Source organism: Anabrus simplex, chromosome 7 (assembly GCF_040414725.1).
Source record: "Anabrus simplex isolate iqAnaSimp1 chromosome 7, ASM4041472v1, whole genome shotgun sequence".
In the NCBI taxonomy this organism is placed as follows: Eukaryota; Metazoa; Arthropoda; class Insecta; order Orthoptera; family Tettigoniidae; genus Anabrus; species Anabrus simplex.
In genome coordinates, this window is record NC_090271.1 from 247550771 (window position 1) to 247574132 (window position 23362).

Sequence of the window (23362 nt, forward strand, 5' to 3'; positions counted from 1 at the left end):
AAGAAGGTTGATGTTCTTTCTGCGATGTTGCAAAAAGACTTGGCAGGGATGTTTCCACAGTGCATCAATGTTGATAATGGTGGTCATGGGAGGACACTGTCTCAAGAAAACCAAGGTCCGGCCACACACGGACCACTACAGAGAGGGAAAACTGCCGTATTCGCCACATGGCTGTGATGGATCGTACTGCATCTGCAGTAGCCATTACAACTTCAGTTGGCACAAGAATGAACAGCCGAACTGTAACAAATCAATGACTTGAAGGACATCTCTGAGCTAGCCATCTTTCCTGTAGCGTTCATGCCACTAACTCCGAATCACTGCCATCTGACACTTCAGTGGTGTCAAGCTAGAGCTCATTGGTTTTCACACCAGGCAAATGCCAGGGCTGTACCTTAATTAAGGCCACGGCCGCTTCCTTCCACTTCCTAGGCCTTTCCTATCCCATCATCGCCATAAGACCTATCTGTGTCGGTGCGACGTAAAGCAAATAGCAAAAAAAAAAGTAGAGCTCATTGGAGGGTGGAGTGGAGATCTTTTGTGTTCTCAGATGAGAGCCATTTCTGTCTTGGTGCCAGTGATGGCCGTATTTTGGTAAGAAAGAGGCCAGGTGAGTGCTTGGAACCAAGGACCTACACCAGCAGGTATGATGTGGGGAATAATTTCTTCTGACAGTGGAAGCACTCTCGTTGTTATCCCAAGAACCTTGACAGTGGATTTGTTCGTCAGACTCGTGATCGAACTGGTTGTGCTGCCATTCATTCGCAGTATTCAAGGGGCTGTTTTCCAACAAGATAATGCTCGCCCTTCTACATGGTCTACAGAACATCAACCAGTTGCCTTCGCCTGCGAGATCACCAGACCTTTTGCCCATTGAACATGTACGGAGACATTATGAGACGACAAATCCAGCGTCATCCAATACCAGCAGCATTAACCGTTGCTGATTTGACTGACCAAGTAAAACAGGCATGGAACTCCATCCAACAAAATGACATATACAGCACCTATCCAACACAATGCATGCACGTTTGCACATGTCTTCTTGTGCATACTTGAATCTGTGACCTGTAAACTTCAAACCTAGAGAATTGCTTAGCCTAAACTGCATTCCTCTACACTAATGTCTTCTTCGTGTTTGGGATATAATTTTCTGCCCGTGTTAGGTTCTTCAGTCTGTCAAAACTAACTTATGAAAAAAATTAGATAATACCAAAAAACACATCATCATTATCATAATCATCATTATCATCATCATCATCATCATCATTTATTCTTCGTCAAATGATTGAGGTTACTAAACCAACAAAGAATATCACACAATATAAATTCAGTGATCTAATTACAATGCAGAATAAAACATAAACCCAATGCAGAGAAAACAGTCCTCAGTGACAAAGAAGCAGATAAAATATTTTAATTGTTTTAATTAAGTTGTTGGAGCATAGAGGTGATGCCTCAGGATCGATATCAAGGCTTTCAGTGTATGTGTGCCCAGGCTCACAATGGTCTCATTTGGCACACCAAAGTGTCATAAGATGACCAATAGTTTAATTATGGTGCCCCTTGCACCCAGTATGAGCCCTATGACCTCATGTCCTCAAGGTTGTACATATTGAGGTAATAGGTAATGGTTGGTGAATATATCCTCTTTTTCTTTCTTCTTCTTTCTTTCTTTCTTCGTTGACTTCAGCAGGCTGTTGTGCATGTGATTCAAATCTGAGTAAGCATATCCATCAATAAGGGCCTAACAATGAAATTGATTGCTTATATGTCAAATCTGGTTGTTAGATCGAGAATGAAACCTGTTTTGCTTCCGGGTTTGAAGGCGATCATGGTGATTCATCTTGTTCCACCATCAACTGTCAGGCCATGGACCTCTTCACATACTAGATTCCCTATTCTACATAGCGCATTGGCCAAGGAACCAGGATGTGATGGTGTCTGGTGTCTGGTGTTTTGTAGGTATTCACTGAATGGGCAACGTCCTAAGGCGTGTGCCAAAGTTTCAATATCACCGTATTTTATGCAATGGTTACTGTCTTTGGATCTGGCTACATTCGCTGTCATTTTGAGAGCATCTTTCCACTCAATTTTTGTAAGTCCGTCCTGTTTTCTTATCCACTGGTGGACTGGAGTAAGCTCTTGATATAGGCATATGGTTTGATAGGCACCATTTTTTATATTCCTGGTCTTTGAAAGATCTCTTGAGTTTCATGGTGTTCAATAGGCCATCACATGTCTGCAATTTAGCAACATTTTTAGTGAGACATTCAATGTTAAGGGTGGATGCTCAATGTGCAGTTTCAGCTTGGAGGTTTCTTGTTGCTTCAATGTTCTTATTACCAGCTTTATGGATGATGTTACAGCTATTGATATGTTGTAGACCTGCGCCCCATCTTGCGTTAAAAATCCCAGACCTTTAACTGCTTTGCCTGGATAGATCATTGCATGTCGTTCTAATTTAGTAAAGTTGTTTCTTTTACAGGTTTAATTTTTTGTTGTACATTTTCTTAGTCAGGTATTTTCTAAATGTTATTGACTTGATAAATTAGTTTTGACAGACTGAAGAATCTAACACTTATAAATTCTTCCAGTGTAGTTTTGATCATCTTTAGAAGCAATGGTTCTGTTAATGTGTACATGATCACTTTTGTCTATGCTAACAGTCAGTTTGAGTCCACTTACAATTACCATAGCTATTTAATACCTAGGAGATTTTCAGCCTTGCCCACGAATGCTTACCAAGATCCTGACCTACCTGATCACTCCAGCAAAGTTTCATCAAACAATTTTGTCCCAGATGTATGAAACTTTTGTCAGCCAACATGATAAGTAATGATGTACAGTTGTGTGCCTAATTTCATAAAAAGATCAAGAACTTGAACTTCTTTTAGTGTGTTTTCAGGCGCAGTATTAAACAAGATTGCAGATTGACCATTCCTATCTAACTATAGCATTGACAATAAAAGTATCACAGAAATAATTTCCATTTTTAACTTTAGTTTTGGTATTTTCTGTGCATAATCTGCATAGGCTGTCGTAGGTACAACATCGTAACTGGTGTAAAACCAATTATTGTGGTTGGTATATTGTGCCCTACTGGACTCTAAAGTTCCGGCCAGGCGAAAGCCGGTCACGAACCCAGAGTACAGTAGTGAAAGAACTCTCACAGACGTGAGCTGGTGCACATAGTCTTACCTGAACACATTCCTCTTCACTCAGCCAGATAAGCGCTCTTCTCAGGGATAACATGGGGATAACGGGGCAACATAAAGATAAAACACTAGGACATGTGCCTACTTAGGTAAGAATTCGCTAAATCAAAATACAATAAAATATCTAACAGAAAACATCGCTGCATTCAAAGTTTAACAAAAGGGAATTTATTACATAAAATTGAATTATTTACAGATCTAATAGCTTTCAAAATGCTTGGTCAAGATAATGCTGAGCCGATGACAACCAGTTCACTGCCTTCACGAAAACAGCTGTGCTGCAACAAGCATGTTACAATAGTGTAAGTAACGAAGTCTAGAAAAACGGATATCTGCTGAAATGCACATCAAACAGTGATTCCCATAAAATTTACTATGCCTCGCACCGTCGAACCCCGGTGTTAACAAATATCAACACAGAATGTACAGTGACCTGACTCGGTCACGAACCCTAGTCCCATGAAGAGTAAGGCGTATAAGAATCATATGCAAACAATATAAAAAGGACACAATCAACATATCCACGGGTGTCAATATCAAACGGGCCAGTGTTAAAAATTAACGTAGAACAAATAGGACATAAAAAGATCTCTTCCTGCTTTCAAAACATCAAGGTCCTCCTCCCCTTCGCACACTTGACAAGCTGCAGATGACAATAACCAATTCTCAAGACTGTGACGTCCGGCGCAGCACCCTCACCCCTGCAACCACTTCACCAGCGACAGTCCACATAATTGATGAGCTCAGCTGACTGCCAGAAAAACATCTCGCCTCTCAAAATACCTCACGTAACCTGGCTGCTAAAAAGTACTCTTTTAAATACACCTGGGCGATCTGCCCTCATCTCAATATCACCAGCGATATAACTCATCTTATTTCCGCCTCCCATGGGCTCAACCTTGATACGACAAAGACACAAATCAATATGCGATAAACACATGGCCCTAATCAGGCATCTCTCATGCAGCCAATACACTCTCAAACTGTGCCGGGCTTTCTCATCTCAAATACATACAGTCAGCTATCTGCATAATGCTCATATCTCTCAAATATTCGGACTTGCTCGCCCTGTCAGTGACGCTGGGTGAATTACGGGTTCCATGCTGGTCTCAACTATACGTATCTACGTCTGCAGAAACAAATGCCTAACTGCGATATAATACAAAGTGCCTGTCTGTAAGACTCACCTACCATGACCAAAGGAGTTCGATCCGACCCATAAAAACACACGTACGTAAAATAATACAATCGAAATGAAATATAAACACGCTAACAAGGAATCTACAAAATATCATCTATCCTAATGTACGGGGTTCGAGCTTGAGGCCTAGCTCTTAATTACAAGGAAAATTCTCCTACCATAACTAATCTGTTGACTGACGGCCCCCCATATTCCTATCTACATTTAAATGACATGCTTGAAACAGAATTGGAAAGCTCTGACCTTATATTATCGATGACATGACGGAGCGGCCCTCCCTGTGGACCACTGAATTTACCACATCATGATAGACTGTGGCGCTGGCATCAGATACTGTTGACCACTTGGAGACATTCTTTCTTGTGTGGCTCCTTCGTACAGCTCCCTAGGTAGTTGGAAGATGTCCCCTTCGGCGTCGCGCTGATCAGGTGCTCCCAACGTTCCTGGATCGATGCCCGTTATCGTGTTGGCTTCAGCTCCTGGTTGTGGCTTCCTCGCAATGATGATGTCAAACACTCGTTCTGACTTGATGCTGGGGTAACTGAAAACAAATTCATTCATTACAGACTGTCCAAACTCGATGCCTGTTTCCCCTACTATCGTGTCTCACACGTTACATTGACCAAGTCTCGTTCAGAGTTTTAAACCTGGTACACTGTTTCTTCACTCCTCTCAGTCACTGTTACTTCACCCTTTCACTCGGACAACCTGTCGTTTCTGAATTCCTACCCTGAGCCAATATTAATTCTAGCCTTTCGTCAGTAACACCTTGACCTCACAGAAATATGAAGCTACTAGTTCATTAGTCTCTTACAAGCAGTACCTCATCTCCCCATAGCATATTCTCACAGGTGAAATCTTAAATTCAGCTGAATATTCAAGTTGATTACTTACTTCCTCGCAGATACAGCAGTACTAGCAGTATGTGCAGCTCGAAGACAAAGCGTTGTTCTCAGTACCAACACGCAGTATGACGACTCGTTCAAGCGGCCTTCTGGTCCAAGAATGAGACTGATATGCCAGGCGGCCTTATTTTATAATCCCGTTTAGCGTCATCACGCCGCTTGGTCGCGTGCAATTTACGCGCGCCCGCGAAGTTTTTCCCGCACGAAGTACATCATGAGCTCTAATTAACGAATGCATTTATGAATGCAGCCCTAATGCATATCAAAATTAAGCAGAAATTATGCATGTTGCAATTCTTGTCTCAAATCCAATGCAACTCTTCCGTAACCAAAGATATTAATTTAATTCTTTCTTCCCTCCTAATATAAGTTTTGCCGGGATCTAGGAAGCGTCCCCAATCTTCATCAAGAGGCTTGGCTTGGGACATAACTCCTTTTAATGAGGTTCTGGAGATTTCTCATAATGACGCTCTAGCTCACTTCACACAAGAACGCGTCTTCTGGACTCCTTTATGAAATATACTGTAAGACAATGGCTTCGTGGGTGGCCTTGTGTGATACTAATATCCAATACTAAAATTAGTACAATTGTCCCATGAACCGTATGGTTCAATATATTGATCATATTTTATTATATTCTAAATTATCTTTTATTAAATGTTAAATATGACTAATACGTAGTTTCCCTGTAAATATATATTATAAAATTTGCATAACCTCAAATACTTACTGTGTATAAGTTTAACCTCAAAATCTATATAGTCGACAATGGTAGAAAAAACTATAATGTTCGTATATTAGATTTATTCTACTATAATTTGGTATATATGAAGGGTTCTGGAAACTCACTGTAAGGTTTATTATCCAGATAGATGTAGAGACATTAGGAATGTTGGAGAGATTTCCATGTGTATTGGTAAACAGTAATGAAAGTTCTAGCTGGATCCATTACTGGACCACTCCATTCGACTAGCTGGTCGATCGATGTTTTGAGTGTGTTCCATTAGAGTATTGTAAGAACCCTTCCAGAAATCGATAATGCTAAATGGTTGATCAAACAGTATATATATCAAGCCGTCAGTCAGTGAAGCGGTGAATTCAAGAGAGCGTATATTATAGTGCGCGAGTCAGTGTTGTTGATATCCGTACTTGTCAGAATCGACTTCAGGATACTCCGCTATTAAGTGTTGTAGTGTCACTTGTTAGTGTGTATAATTGTGTATTGTGACTTACAGTGACAATAAAGTAATTTACACAAGGAAGTGAACGTGTTCTCGTGTGATATGTATTTCCGTCAAATAAAATCGCATTTGAGAACGATAAGACATCCACTTGATATAGATGTTGATTCCCATAGGGAACCTGAAATATTTGTCCCGAATGAGTAAATTTTTATAATACCAATATTGGTAAGGCATCCACTTAATATGACAAATTTTATTTGATGAACTTCATGAACGAGATGACAGATTTCTTCAGTAGTTTGATGATTCATCTTGCTTCATTTATAACTGTTAGGTTCTTCAGTCTGCCAAAACTTTGAGTAATAAATGTATAAACTACCTGAAAAAGAAGAACATATGGTAACAGCATTATATATGAAAAAGAAACTATTCCAACACGTTGGCATCTGTTAAGAACCATGAACAGCTAAAGGAATGTTGGGCATATAGCATTAATTCAGTTGTTATATGGCATAAGAGGATGTAGATTAATGTGCTGTGGACCTTAAATAACCTCCTTTACAGCAAACTCTTGATTTATTGAGGCTAAAGATTGTCTGTAAAAAAAATTGAAAGTTTGTTAAATTATGGATCTTAGGAAGGTACAAAAATTGGCACATATTAAATTAAAAAAACACTTATGATGATATAAAATATTCCTTCATATTGAGAATCCCACCTTGCAATAATTATTTGCTTTTTATGGCTAGTTTATGTAATAACAAACATATTCCAGCTTTAAGTCTAGTTAAATGACTAAAAAAGTACATGTTTCATTCCTCTGATTAGGAACATCTTCAGCTATAAAATGTGTATTAAGGTGCAAAAATTGGCACTTATGAAATAAAAAATGCTTATGATGATGATGATGATATAAAATATTCCTTCATTTTGAGTTAAAACACTCACTCAAATTTTAATAAAATCTGTATGCGTAAGGGATCCTAGAAAGTGATCTTCTTTCTTCAAAATGCTGGGGAAGTTGCTGTAGTTTTTTAATATGTACTCGAAATAATATGGGATGACAATAGACTTGAATTTTTAAAATACAGTGACCAGGGGAAACTCCTGAAGAAAAACCAAAATTGAGGTTAATTCTTGATAGAAAGTTTTGAGGGGTTAAAGGGAGTCTGTAATAAAAGGAAAGAAATTTTAGAAAAGAAAAACCCTTGTGAATGTACTGTAGTGGTGTATCAGAAGAACAATCAAATGCTTATCTCCTGGCCAGTCCCAGTATGTTTACTTCCCTTACATCCTGTGAGAGAAACATGAGGCAGAAGAGGGGAAATGGAGGGGGATGGGGTGGGAGGAGAGAAGAGATTTATAAGTTGCAATGTTGAATAAGGATGAAGGGTTTCCACCTGTATTCCAATGTATTGTAAATTTCGATTCAATATGGACCATAATGAAATTCTTAACATTAAAATTATAAGTTGTAGGAATTGTATTGACAATAAAAGCTAGACAAATAAAAGCTAGACAAATAACATGAAATTTCCTTAGAGAGAAGTTTTTCATTTTGCTTTGGACTTCTTTAGCTAGGCACACACTGTCTTCTCCTGCTTTATCACAAGTTAAGTCCCCAAGCAGAGTCATTTGAGTGTGAGGGATTTCAAGCCAGTTTAATATCAGTTACTTTTTCACACTCTGCCCACATGGAGGCCATGGTTGTTAAGGTGTCAAGTCTGTATGGTCTGACACTGTGGTTAGCAGGTTTGAGTCCCGTTGATAGAAATAATTTTCATCATCAGAATATTGGCCGGCAGGAAAGGAGAGGTGATGGTATACTATTTCTAATCACCTGGGGCCTGTTCCATGTACAAACTTTGCAACTTTTCAACTTTGCAATTTTCAATTATTGCAAAGTGTAAAGTCTTTCTGTTCCGCCATGATCTAGGTATTACTTTTCAATTTTTTTGCAAAGTGAAGTCTTTGCGTAAGAGTGAATTGATCTAGTTTATTCCATGAACAAACTTTATAATACTCCAATATTTTAATGTTTTATTTTTTTTATGGTGAAGAAGATACAATTGTGTTACTGGTAGTTTTAAAGTTTTGATTTTTTCTAATGGGAAAGAAGGATAATTACAAGATGCTGGCTGTGCTAGAAGTTGTCAAGGAAAAACAAGACATGCTTTTTGGCAACTTTAAAAATAATCTTGAGAGAATGATGCCTATGTCTATCAACGTTATCCTCCTCGTGTTCAGTAGGAACATAACAATTAACGAGAATGCCATCAATACACCCACACACAGAAGGAATGCCACCCTTCATTAGAAATTTATTTTGCTATATTATGTGGATTATCAGGCCAATGTACCATGTTAGAAAATATTACATTTAATATAGCATTTATGACTTTAGTAACAGTTCAGCAAATAGTTGATTTTGATGTCGTGTGTATTGGGGTAACACAGAAACACTGGCGAAATTTCATCAAAGTGAGGTTATGAAAATAAATCCTGTCTTTGTACATTCTCTTATTGGATTCTTCATCACTATCCTCACGTGATGATATTAAAAGCTCTGGTAACATGTTCATATCATTAAATGAAATTCTACGCCAAGAAACTAGTGTAGACACTTGTTAATTAACAGCTGAAAAGGGAATCGACTCTTCGCAAGATTTCTGAAAACTTTTCATTTCATTTCTTTGCACTTGGCATTTCTGTACCAATGGAGGAGCGTAAACAGGCTTGAAAAGTGAAAAGTTTCCTAACTTTTCGCTTTGCAAGACAAATCTGAAAAGCGATGGTGGAACAAAATCTGAACTGGAAAGTGCAAAGTAAAATGTTGCAAAGTTCATTCATGGAACAGGCCCCAGATTGCGTGCTGAAATCCTGGGTTCAATTACAAACCTTTTTGCAGTGTTCATATGAAGCAAGGGCCTCATTATGATAATCATCCCCATATCCAGACGCGCAGGTCTCCCATGGGAGTCAAATAGAAAGACCTGCACCAGGTGAGCTGAACATGTCCTCGTAGACTGAAAGCCATATGATAGATAGATAAATAAATAAATAAGTAAATAAATAAATAAATAAATAAATAAATAAATAAATAAATACCAGTGCTTAAGCAGACTCCCCTACCTGTTACCATTTCTTGATGGATGCATCACTTTTGCATCTGTCTTCTGGTACATGCCAGAAAAAGTGTAGCCTTTATGTAAGTCCCACTCTAATCCATGTCTGTGATAATAGGAAAGCTGCTGCGGAATGAGTGATGCTGAGTAATGACATTCAGAGCGTTGTTATGAGTGGTGGTGTTCAGAGGGTCAGTTGTGCTGTAATAGCACTTTCTGGCTTATTGAGGAAAGCAATGGCAAACTACCTTAGTCCTCAAATTGCCTAGTATGCCTCATTTTTGTGCCACCATCAGTTGTTGCGGTTTCGTTATAGTCGCATAGCCTTTGGTGGTGCTATTTGAGAATCCAACCAGCCTCTGTGCTGATGACTTAACAGGCAGGCAGAGTCATTTCAATGTGAGGAGCTTCAAGCCTGTTTGAGTTGAGTTTATCTCACACTCTGATACATATTTTTATTAGTGATAGGATAGGAAAGGGCTAGAACTGGAATGCTAGTAGTATTTTTCACTGACCAGGTCTCGGCTGCATAGTTAATGTGCTTGGAAACTTTTGTATATCTCTGTCCCATATAGAGTGCCTCAAATTGCGTCTTTTTTTCTGATTTCCACATCCATTTTTAATTGGTCATTAATTCACATCTTCAATACTTCATTATCTTTGTTTAATTTGTACATACCAAATACTGAATTGCCTGTAAGGTAGAATCCCTCTAAGTGCAGTCTTAAGGTTACCCACTATGCAATTTTTTTAAAAAGCTACAATTGGATTCAGTTTAATGTAATGGAGCTCTTACCTGAATTGAAATTTCATATTCTTACTTTGTTCTGTTTATGCTTTGTAATATACCTTGTATTTACTTTTGATATTTACAGAAAGAGTTAGCTATTGAAATATACTTTTGTGAAGAGTTGTCTATGAATGGATTCAAATCCTTGCACTAGCTGACCTTAAATAGTTTTCTAACTCTAGGAAAATGATTGCTCCAAAGATCACAGATGGTTCCTTTTTAATTATATGTTTTATCAGAACAGATACAACAGTACCCAGGTTATCATGCAGAATTCACTTACAGTACGTACCCCAAGCCCCAACAGTTGTTGTTTTGGCTCATGATCTGATATCCGTTGAGTAGTCTTTTCGGTCCTGTCATGAAATGTGTTATATTAATCTTACCATTTTTCAAAAATAATACTTTGTTAGCTGCTTTCTTTTTGTAGTTTTAAATCACTTAAGATTTAAATTGTGTTTTTTAAAATGAAAGGTTAAATATTGAACTCTGTAAATTATTGTTACGACAGCAGCTCGAGTGCGACAGCTTATCCGTCATCCGACTGAACCTTCATGGGTGTTGTCTGCTGTCCAGGGCAATAATGAGATTTCAATGTGGAACCTAGAGACTCAGTTCCGTCAAACTGTCCTATGGGCAAGCAGTGCTCCACCTCTGTCTCATACTCAGGTAAGGGAGAGTCAAAATACAGTGTCTGGTGTTGTTTATTATTAGAGCCCAGATTTCCATGCACTATCAAATCTCAAAACATGCATGCATTCATGCACTATCATAAGGCAAAACATGCACAATAAACTGGAAAATATGTAGTATCAAAGTTCACTTCCTTTTGGAACATTGTACAATGTAATGAGGGGGGAGTAAAAGGCCGTGGTAATAATATTATTAATAATGATGATGGTGGTGGTGGTGGTGATGATGATGATGATGATGATGATGATGATGATAAAGTGGTCTGGGTAGACTCCAATCCCAACTCAAAAGGAAATGTATCTTCCAAATATGTAACAGCATAAGAGGAAATTAATAAAAAAGCAGTGGAAACAATAGCTGGAAACTCCAAGGACAAAGTTTGAGGTCAACGTCGGATCAAATAAGGAGCGCAATAAGTAAGTGTTGTACTCAGGAATTCGAGTTAGGCGCTGATATAAGATTGCCAAGACAAGGTAAGAGAACACCAGTAGCTTTAACACAAAAATTTATTGAAAAACGATATTACATTTACAAAATTTTGCAAGAACATCTAGTGATAGCTGTAGATGTAGCCATAGAAAAGAAAGGAATTCGTACAAACATTGTTTTATCCCAACCAGTACATACATCGTATAGAAAAGACAAATAAGAAAAAATGATAGGGGGGGGGGGGGATAAATGAAATTGATACATGCCCAAAGGCAAATTAGCAAGCTAACCTGGAAATACCCAAAACACTTTACACAAATTTAAATATCAAAGGGAAGAAAATTTTTCTTGCGGAAAGTATCGAAGTTCATTGATTACACACACTGAAAATTACACACTTTGAGAATGAGAATACGAGTTTTCTGATGCCAAGGAATACTGAGCAAATGATTTTGACTACAAGTTTAAGCATTATGACATCCGAAGCAGATCAACCCAGTCTCACTTAACCTTGAATGGTTCAAAACACAATTCGTTTTACGTCGCACCGACACAGATAGGTCTTATGGCGACGATGGGATAGGAAAGGCCTAGGAGTGGGAAAGAAGCGGCCGTGGCCTTAATTAAGGTACAGCCCCAGCATTCGCCTGGTGTGAAAGTGGAAAACCACGGAAAACCATCTTCAGGGCTGCCGACAGTGGGTTTGAACCCACTATCTCCCGGAAGCAAGCTCACAGCTGTGCGATCCTACCCGCACGGCCAACTCGCCCGGTGAATGGTTCAAAATAAAGTAACGGGAAAACAAGTGTATGAATCAAGACTAGGATTGATGAACAAATAGTTCATGTTCACAGTTAAAGAGGACACGAGAAGTAATAGATGCCAGACACACACACACCTCAGAAAGCTTGAAACATTACACACTAGGCGTAGACCGGTAAAGAAAAATAGTCTTTGCTAGGAAATGGCATGCTCCCCATTAACCGCTAGGTGACTGCCAGTGCTCATATTGCAACTAAAAAGATAATTGCATGTCAGTCATACCTCGTGTCCATGTCCATCGTTTGGTAGCGAGAAGAAGATAAATTATATACACTGCTCCATAAGAGAAAAATAAAACAGTCGTGGTTCCCCAGCCTTGAAGTCCATCTCAGTTGGGTATGAGCGAAGCCACGAATATATACCTTGGTGCAGAGGGGGAGGAATTAGGGGAAGAAAGACTAGCACTTTGTCAAAGGTATTAGGCATTATGGGGGCATGCATTAGTTGAAACAGCTGTCCAACTACGTAGTGTGTGATGTCATTGGGATATCAGCTGACCTGCAGAACAATTAGTTGATGTTCGGCAGCTGATGCTAGTAGAGAAGATTAAAGTTGTGTGTGTGCGGCGTTTTTCCATCTCTCAAACATATATCGCATTGAGGCGAGTCCATTACAACAACTACCATAATTTCTCCAAATTGTCTTGATTTAAGCTCATTCATTTATCTGTCAGCATATTCTTAAACACAGAAAATGATCTTTCTACGTCACAAGAAGTGACAGGTGCATACTTAAATGAAGACATTTGGGACAGAGTGAGGTCAAATTGTGTCTTTCGCATTTTCACCACTGCGTCTTATGTAATTTTGATGAATTCAAAGTCAGGATTTGAACAGATCACTTTGCTATCAAAGGGTAGAGAAAAGGGTCCACCTATTCACTACCATTAGCTTGTATAATGTCTTATATAATTGGGACCAGTTTCGACCCCATATACACTGGGTCATCTTCTGCCACAATCCAATTGGGAAAACATACGCTCATAAATTAAACAATCTGGTATGTTTAAATTTACAATCCAAATTTTAAAATATTGATGAAGTCCGAACAACACTTCTAAAATTGAAATCAAATGACACTTCAAAACTCCTTCTATTGGTGCTGAACTATGTTGTTGCTCCTACAGCAACCAAACATTCCTGAGAACTCAGTTTCAACAAGCGCGCGCACACACACACACCCCACTCTCTAACCCAGACATCTCTCTGTGCTGCCAACCCTGTCATATTAAATTTAGTTTTAAATATGTTACCAACTCAACACCCATATTGTATGGTCCAGAGTCAACCTCCCATTTGATGACATGGTGTCATAAGAGAACAATTCTGTAATGATCCTTTATAGAACTATCACTGACTTCACATTAATAAGAAACATTTTGTCCATTCATTTCTCTTTCTAGTTATCATCAACCACTTATAAATAACATTGTATTGAACGTCTCTTTCAATTCACCCAGTCATACTTGCTTCAAGTCCTACCCGTCCTGCTGGAAGGATACTCAGGTGATGATGATGATGATGATGATGATGATGATGATGATGATGATGGTGATACTTGCTTCACATGATGTCATGAAAACCCAGTGAGACAGTTACTTTTTTTGTATTGTATTTATTTCTATGTTTTGTGAATGTGTCCCTTTTTTTTTTTGGTATTGTATTTATATCTATCAGTTTTGAGAATGAGTGTGTATGCTGTTCATCAGCTTTAAAGTTCTGTCTTTCCTCTAGTGGAACCTATGTATTAAAGAGTAATTCCTGCTTGGTTTCATATTGTTCCTGGGCATCTGTGGTATATATTTAAATCTGTTCTTCCTTCACCGTATATCAAGTGTTATCTATTTCTATGTTTTCATTTCCCTGGCTTTTTTTGTGAATTACATGAATTACAGCTTTTTTTCCTTTGTGCTGCTAGAAAATGAAAGCATAATTCCTTGTGTTTCCTTTCTGCAGGGTAATCCAAACAGTGTGTGCTCCATGTATGCAGGAAGTGTGGATCGTTCCCCTTTTGTAATTGCTGGTGGCAGTGATATGAGAATACGCTACTGGGATCTGGATACACCGAGTGACTCTTACCTCCCGGTGCCAGCAGCTAATGACACGGTCACCCCAACATCTCTTGCCTACAAGTAAGTTTCAGTACTCTCCCGCAAACATCTCTTTTTGTCTTCCTGTACAACATGTCGGCACACTTCCTTGGCTTCTTAAGTAATGGAAAAGAAAATACAAGTTGCATCTAAGAGATAGTGTGTTCGAACCCGACTGTCGGCAGCCCTGAAGATGGTTTTCCGTGGTTTCCCATTTTCACACCATGCAAATGCTGGGGCTGCTCCTTAATTAAGGCCACGACTGCTTCCTTCCCACTCTTAAGGGTTTTCCTATCCCATCGTCACCATAAGCCCTATCTGTGACGGAGCGACGTAAAGCAGATTGTAAAAATGTTGCCAGAACAATGTTCATAGCAACTCTCGTTACAGTCTATAGAATTAGTTATCACCTCTTGGACTTCAGCTTTTACACCACTCCCACCAATATTTCCCTTATTTTTCACTGAATCGGAAAAAGTTATAGAACAAAGATTCTAGGAAGAAATAGCTATTTTTGAATAAAACCAACCGTACGAGAGATATTGAAATACCAGATTTCATTAAAATTCACCCATCCATTTTCTTGCAACACAGACAAGTATTAAACTGAACTCGACACAGGTCTTTACAATAATGTTTTTATTCTTGTCAGAATACATTATTAACTGACTGGAATGTCACAGCTGAAAGCATTGCTATCATATGAAATGTTGAATCAAATGAAAAACAGCCAATTTTCTCACTTTTCACAAAGAGTACTCTTCTGACGTTCTAACAATGCCAAGTTCCAGTTGAAGATGGTTTTCCATTTTTATTATTATTAATCATATACAGTCGTAACTGCACACTAATTTTAATATGACTGTATAAAAGTACTACATTAGCACTGTTACAAAGAAATGGCTTTGATATTTTATGATGACGATGATGGTTTTCCATTTTCACACCAAGCAAATACTGGGGTTGTATAATGTATGTTTCTGACACAATTAAATTAAATCTTAATTTAGACCACAGTCGCTTTCTTCCCACTCCTATCCCACTGTCGTTATAAGACCTATCTGTTTCGGTGCGACTTAAAAGCATCATCATCCTTGTCCTTTCCCCTTTCTTATCCATCTCCTGCCGGGTTGGGGCATTTATGGCACTTCTCCACCTCCCTCTCTCCTTCCACCTTTCCTTTTCCATTATTTTGTCCCATTCCAGATTTCTTCTTTTTCTTGCACTCCTCTTTGTTGAATCGATCCACCTTGTTCTTGGTCTCCCTCTCGCTCTCTTTTCCTCAAACTTCATCTCCATCATCCGTTTTGGTATCCTTTTCTCCTCCATCCTCTTAACATGTTCAAGCCATCTTAGTTTACTCCTATCAGTTCTCTCGTTTATGTTTTCCGTACTGACTTCCTTTATCACATCTTCGTTTTTCAGTCTGTCTTTCCTTGTCTTTCCTATCATACTTCTTAGGTATTTCATTTCGCTGCTTTGAATTCTCCACCCTACTTGTCATTGTTCAGGTCTCAGCAGCATAAGTTAATATGGGTGTAAGGCAATATATTTTGTACTCTTATCTCTTTACGCTTTCTTGGTACTTTCTTATTCCAGACAAGGTTTCTTACACTCTGGTAGAATGCCTTGCCCTGTTGCACCCTCTTGCTAATCTCCATGACCAGCCTGGTATTCTGCATTAATTCACTCCCTAGGTATTTGAAACTGTCAACAATTTCAAGACTTTGACCGCCAATTTTCACACTGCCTTCCCTGTGTCTTTCTACTCATGATATTGCCATTTTTCTTTTTACCTTTCCCATGGCCCAACAGCCCCGAAGGGCCATGGCCTACCAAGCGACCGCTGGTCAGCTCAAAGACCTGCAGATTATGAGGTGTTGTGTGGTCAGCATGACAGATCCTCTCGGCTGTTTGGCTTTTTGGACTGGCTTGATATCACCATGGTCTTGCTTTTCTCTGCGCTGATTTTCATACCACATTTTTCCATTTTCTTGTTCAGTGCATCAAGTTGTTCTTGTTCTTCTTTGCTGTTCATTCTCCAGATCACAATATCGTCTGCAAATAGTAATAATTTCATCTCCCTACTCCCATTTGCTTCCTTTGTCTATTTTGCAGTTTCATCCATAACTGTTAGAAAAGCAAGTTGTCAAAAGAAACTTCTTTCTTTCTCTCTTTTAGTCATAACACCTGTGTGTACCTTTCTAATGACCGTAAATGGTTACTGTTGGTGACAGGGTAGATTCTAGTTCACCGGAAAGCACTGTTAATGACAGTGTTAGGTTAGTGACAGTGTTAGGTTAGAATTCAGTTAGTTCAAGCAATAGCTTTAATACTAATTTCTATCAATTTCAAAATTACTGACCAGCAGGTTAAGGCTATCAGTAATGACAGATGTACATATAGTGATGGTTAGATTACTGTTTGTGACAAAATTACCTACAGTGACGGGTTAGATTTTTGGTGTTCAGTTAAAAGGAACCTATGGTTTGTACAGGTAGTATCGCCACTTGTTGGTAGCTTTGACAGTACTCTGTGGAGAGTGGAGGATAGAGGCAGTGTTTGACGTCAGTGTTGTTACTTTGCCGATTACCCAGACGAGCTTGTTGCTATAGTCTCTCTAACTGATCCTTGTGTACTTTTCAGGTCTCGATTAATTGATGGCACAAATGTGATTCAAGAAGTACAAGTAAAAAATCCTCGCTCGAGCAGCGGTTCAAGTGGTCTGGGCACAGCACAGCGAGAAGAGTTGCCCAGGCCAGGACCCGATCAGCCTCAGCCTGGCCACCACGACTGGATAAGTGCTATCGCGATGTGTCAAGCTACTCAGTGTTTCTTGCTCTCTGGTTCTCGTGATGGTGTCATCAAGGTGTGGAAATAAAGGTGAGCAGCACCCATGTATTTGAGAGCAATTCAATCCTAGTCTTTTGTGATTTCTCCTTATCATCTCCTGGAAGATATTAGGATAGTACTTATATCAAGGTTGCAGACTCTACTTTCCTCATTATGTTGGTTGGATAAAATGTAATGTCAACACTGCTATAATTTTTACCTCCATTTATTGGCATTTATTACCTGTCACTCTTGTACAAAGGATAATATACAGTTTAATATAGGAATTTTCAAGGGACAGGAAAAATATGTTTCAGCGGCGTTCTCGTTATACGCCGTACTTGCTGTAGCAGACTTCTACTGTAATTTGAAAGTTTGATACCTTATGTGCTTTAATTTTTTTAAGGAAATCATTTAGTCTAGGTAAAGTCTAATAAAGTCTATTTTAATAAACCAAAATCAATTTTTTTAGTAATTGTACTAAATGACTCACAAATTCACCAAAATGCTCCTGCCTTGCAGGTGTGATAGGGGACTGCCAAAGGCAGAAAATCATTTACATTGTTAGGCCTAGCAAGCCAGCTGAACAGAATTGATGAGTACAGGAAGAAATGTGAAAATTATAGGGGCATCACTCTATTTTCTCACCCATTTAAACATCTGGAGAAGATAATTGAAAAAAGAATCAGGAATGTAGTAGAACCATTATTGGAGGAGGAAGGAAGAGCCAAAGCACTACAGACCTCATGTTTGCTGTCAGAATACTAACAGAGAAGCACTAGGAATATGGAAAGAACTTAGTGATGGTTTTTATGGACATCGAGAACACCTATGACAGAGTGCCTAGGGAGATAATCTGGACATGCCTAGAGGGTATAGGAGTGCCAAACTTCCTGATTGATAAAGTAAAGATGTTCCATCAAAAATGCTTTAGCTGTGTCCAAGTAGGGGATGGTGGGTCAGATTGGTTTGAAACCAAAACAGGAGTCCAGGAGGGAAGTGCTTTGTTACCACTACTGTTCATCATTGTCATGGATGGAATCATAAAATCTATCAAATAACATTGCAAAGAGCCTAGCGCTCTAACATTTGCAGCTGATGTTCTGATCTGGGGTGAAAATGAAGCAGACATACAGGAGAGATGAAATCTTTGGAATGGCAAGTTTAACATTAGCCAAGCGCTACACGCGTTTATCTGGAACTCATCTGCTCCTGCAAAAGCGAAAGACATCTGTATCCAGAACTTTAAATTATGCGCTTTTGCGACCATATATTTTAGATTATGTTTGTAATAGTAGCCGAGAGATATCAGGAGTGTATACACAGGGCCCTTTGACTTAACACAGGGATTTGGAATGAAAAAGAGAAAGCTTTTGCTGCTAAGTGCAATTTCCACTGTGATGTCCTTATCAGAAGTTTGTTGACATTGTGAATGTTAGTGATTTATCTGTTGTAGTCATTACATCCTGAAACAGAATTCAGAATGAGTGTAAAATAGTCATAATTACTAAATAGTGTAAATGATTACTAAAAAATTATCGATACATACATATACATATCCCACGTCGTTCCATCTTAAGCGATGGGTCGGCGAACGAGGCTTCTCCACCAGTTGCGGTCCCTGAAAATTATCGATAATGGGTGAAAATCTATTAAAGAACTATTTGAAATAGTTTATGTTGGGTCCACCTTGTCAATACACTTTTTATAACTGAAAATTATTTATTCTTTCATACATGTTTCAGGAACATGGACTTCATCAATGAAGTCCAATCAAAGAATAAAAACAAGTGTCTTGTGTCTCGACAGCAGGAGCAAGTCAGTCAAGAGCTGGACTCCGTGGTTAGAGATCACGAGTAATAGAAGCGGGCCACATAACACTAGAAATCAGGCGGTCCAACTTCAGTAACAACTTACGTCTGTTAGCCTATGACTGAACAAACTAAGTCAACAGTGTACAGCTATCAGTTGAACTACATCAGGGGTTAAGGAAAACATTGAAACAAAAATGCCTCCAACTCAAGACTGTTTTAACAATCACCACCTCACATTTTTTACATTTTCATCATGTTTTTCAAGAAAAACTTTTTAACTAACACTTCATATTGTGCTTCTAATGTTTTTAATTTATTATATGTCTTACTGAGGATGACCCTATGCTGGGTGGAAACATATCTATGTAAAGTTTCGTCTTAATTGGATGTAAATATTGTTAGTATTGACTAGGAGGATAATCCAAATAATTTTGTAAGAAGTTCAACCGTCATTACGGATCTAACATGAGATTTAGAGTCTGTAAAGTGAATGTAAGAACAATATAAGTGACCGGGCAGATTGAAACGATGAGTACCGAGGTTTTATCAGTGGGATTAATCATCAGAATTTGACAGAAAGTCGATGATGGTTATAAGGAAAGCGTGGCATGGTATGAGGTCACAAATCAGGATCCAACATAATAAAAGTTTGTTCACTGTGCATATATATCAATGAATTTCTCACTTTCAATAATTATACTGCAGTATTAGTGATAATTAATTATGAAGTAGGCAAGAATATTGAAACCAAGTTTTGTGGAAGTAAAATAAATATAGTGTTTTGTGACGTTAGTGAAAAGTATCGTGTGGCGTGCCTTTTGGCACTTTTGCACGAAAACAGGCAGTTCAGTATTTATTTCTTCAAGAATAAATTGACACCGCCATCTACTATGATAAAATTAGGTGTGAATTACTTATTTATCCTTAACTACTTATATTTTTGGAGTATTCGTGTGTATTAACAATAAAAATAAAATCAGAAAAATTAATTACACTCACAAGCAAAAATGTAATCTGCTTGATAAGGCTTAAAGAATATGTATTAAACATCAGTAAAACGAAAACTATTGAAATGACTATCAACAGAAAAGGCACAGATTCAAACATTTTTCTGGAGGGGAACTCTATTACTACTGTATCTGTTTTTAACTTCAAAAAACACAATAAGCCAAGAAACACTTAATAGGGCTCAGAAAGCTTCGGAATCTTATTTTCAAGTGAGAAATCTACTGTGGGATGATAAAATACCCCAGAAAGTGAAACAGACCCTGTTTCATACCTACTTCATTCTAATACTCACCTATGGACTTGAAATATATACCCGACGTAACAAGGCTAATAATAAAATCCAATCAATAGAAATGAAATTCATCAGAACATTGAACCAAAAGACCACAGAAGATGAGATTAGAAATGAACCAAACAGGAATGAGGCTGGCATTAAAATACTTCTTACCGAGCTTTTAGGAAGATGCTTGCTACAATGGTTTGGACATGTTATGAGGATGGACAGAACGAGAACAGCAAGGAATTACTTTGACAGAGAAGTCCATAGGGAAGCCAAGAAATCAATGGATAGGCACAGTGAAATCAGAGATCACCAAGAGGAATTTCAGGTAGGAGGACATAGAAGAACAGAAATTATACTTTGACAGGAATAAGTGGCAAGCACTTGTACACCACACCTGGGAAACTGGAGCTGGAAAATGATGTCGATGATGATGATATCTCATAATAATAATAATAATAATAATAATAATAATAATAATAATAATAATAATAATTTTGTTGGCTTTTACTGCCTTACCCACCCCTTGTAAGACAGATCCTTTGATGAGGGTGGATAACATCTCACATGTGTGGGGAGGGGGGGGGGGGGAGAACTCCTTGATATTGTGGTGGGGGAAAGCATTTTACGTGGTGTTTGAATTGCGAGACTGTTGGGTACAGCACAAACATCCAGTATCCGAACCAAAGGAATTACACTTAATAAATTTCATATTGCGTTGTGTATTGACCTGCAATTAAAATATAATTAAATATGTCCTTAAATAAGTAAATCATCATCATCATCATCATCATCATCATCATCATCATCATGTGACCCTTCCAGCTTGCCAGGTAGGGTAAATAAAATATTATATTGATAAAAATCCACCTTTCAATACTTTACTTGTCCAAGGAAATTAACCATTTATGATCCAAACTCCATGACCTGGCCAAGAATCAAACTCAAGGTCCAAAGGCATAGAAGCTGACCATACAGCTATGGACGTGGGCAGTAAGTGCTGTCCGAGTCACATGATATCTTATGTGGAAGTTGTCACAGATTCTTTTCACATTAGAATCACTGAACAGATGATAATAAATTCTGCACAAGTTGCAGTGATTACCATTGCATTGTTTACTTAGTTGAGAAGGTAGCACACTGCTCTGGCACACTACCAACTATTGTCAACCAATCCCCAAGCCAATATCAGACTATTGACCACACTGAATCATCGGTTGCTGGATAATTGTATGTTTAATGTATGCATATTTATTCCTATTTTTTCATGATGGTATTAAAGACAGCCCTATTTCATTCTAGGCAATTGGACCTGTGGTGTTTGGTGATCATCTGTGAGACCAAGGTTTGGGAGTGTTCATGATGGTTCAGTGTGCAATCAAGTACAAGACTTCAGTGCTATCCTGCAATACAACGTTACAAGCTGTATGTGTGCTTCAGACAACCTAGCAATGTACAGATTAATCAGATGTTTTCTATTTATACATTTTTTATAATAGGTTTATGAATATCCAAAAATGAAGAAGAGAGGGCAATTTTTAGTATGGTGCTAATAATTTGAAAAATTTATTTGTATGAGATCCAGAGGTAGAAGGGACTGAATAATGCAGCTGAACAAACAGCAAATGTTTTAATTCTCTGGTCTGCTGTGACACATGCATTGAAAGACTGTAAGTATGAAGAAGGGTATGAACATGTGAGGTGAACACAATGACAGATCAGTTTATGTTGAGGGAGTAATGTGCATGGACGAACTCCCTCCCTTCACACTCTACTGTCTTCATCACTTTGCATTAATCTCAGTTACTTTTGTTCTTTTTTTTCTCAGCTCCTGATGTGTGCAGTTTTGCTTCCCAACTTCATCAGAAAAATAGGCATCATCATGCACTGATGCAGATCTGTAGATCTCTACTAGAGATAGTATATTCCATTTCTTAGCTTACATGTCTTTCAAGTTCCATTTTTTTAGTGGTAGATGAGATGGACACAATACTGAATTTAAGACACATCTGCCGGGTCATTTTTTGTCACAGGGTAACTTTACAAGAAAAAAATCTTCTATATTTATGAAATTAAAATATGGACCAATTCCTCATAGCTAGTAAGCAAACAGTAGATCCTGCCCCACTCCTCACTGAGGGGCTGAGGCATTCTAGTTAGCAACATGAGCAAAAGACACTGTGTTCTCTTGATAACAACAGCTTTTTACTATAACCTGTCACATGCAATTCAGATAATTTTAATTAGGCATTAACCAAACGAGTTATTGATTATTTATAATGAATTAGTTTGTTGAAAAATCTATGGTAGGTTTATGTACTATGAGGTCTGGTAGTTTTCCATTTCTAAATGGTTCATATATGAGATATACCTCACTTTTAATGAGTTGTTTTTGTCCAAAAAAGTGCATCTTATATATGCATAAATGTGGTGGTTAGTTCTGTCATTTTCTCTTATTGTTACTTGATTCATGATCCTTAAAGAGCATAGAGAATACAGGTTGAAGACCCACAGCTCTTATCCCTTAAAGAAAATTGAAAGCCTGAATCTTTTCAGGTAATAGCTAGATAAACAGGGTTTATGTTTGTCATAACATTGTTGTCATATACCTTGTAGCCCACCCGGTGGCCGTGGTTGTTAAGGCATTATGTCTATATGCTATGACATTGTGGTTAGCTGGTTCGAGGGCATTTGGTGAGGGGGGAAAACCATCAGAATGTTGGCCGGCAGGGTAGTAGAGGTAGTGGTATACAATTTCTAATCACCAGAGTGTGCACCAAAAGCTTGGATTCAATTCCAAACTTCTCTGCACTGATCATTTGGAGTGAAGGCATATGACGCTGTTGATAGTCATTCACCCGCCAGATGAAGATGTAAAGCCTTGAGCAGACCCCTTGGTGTTATTCAGTAGGAGCAGGCTGTACGTTAACACTGGATTTCACCCTCTCACTACTTCACCATCATCATAATCA

At 38.3% G+C, this 23362-nt stretch overlaps 1 protein-coding gene across 1 annotated transcript in view; it reads left to right on the top strand.

The window, feature by feature from the left end:
- Positions 1-23087, top strand: part of Vps15 (vacuolar protein sorting 15) — a 213997-nt gene extending 190910 nt beyond the window's left edge. The window contains exons 26-29 of the mRNA XM_067151658.2: positions 10935-11092; positions 14323-14498; positions 17103-17339; positions 21693-23087. Of these exons, the coding sequence (XP_067007759.1) occupies positions 10935-11092; positions 14323-14498; positions 17103-17337 (569 nt within the window). The 3' untranslated portion in view covers positions 17338-17339; positions 21693-23087. The remainder of the gene's footprint in view (positions 1-10934; positions 11093-14322; positions 14499-17102; positions 17340-21692) is intronic.
- Positions 23088-23362: the final 275 nt, after the last annotated feature.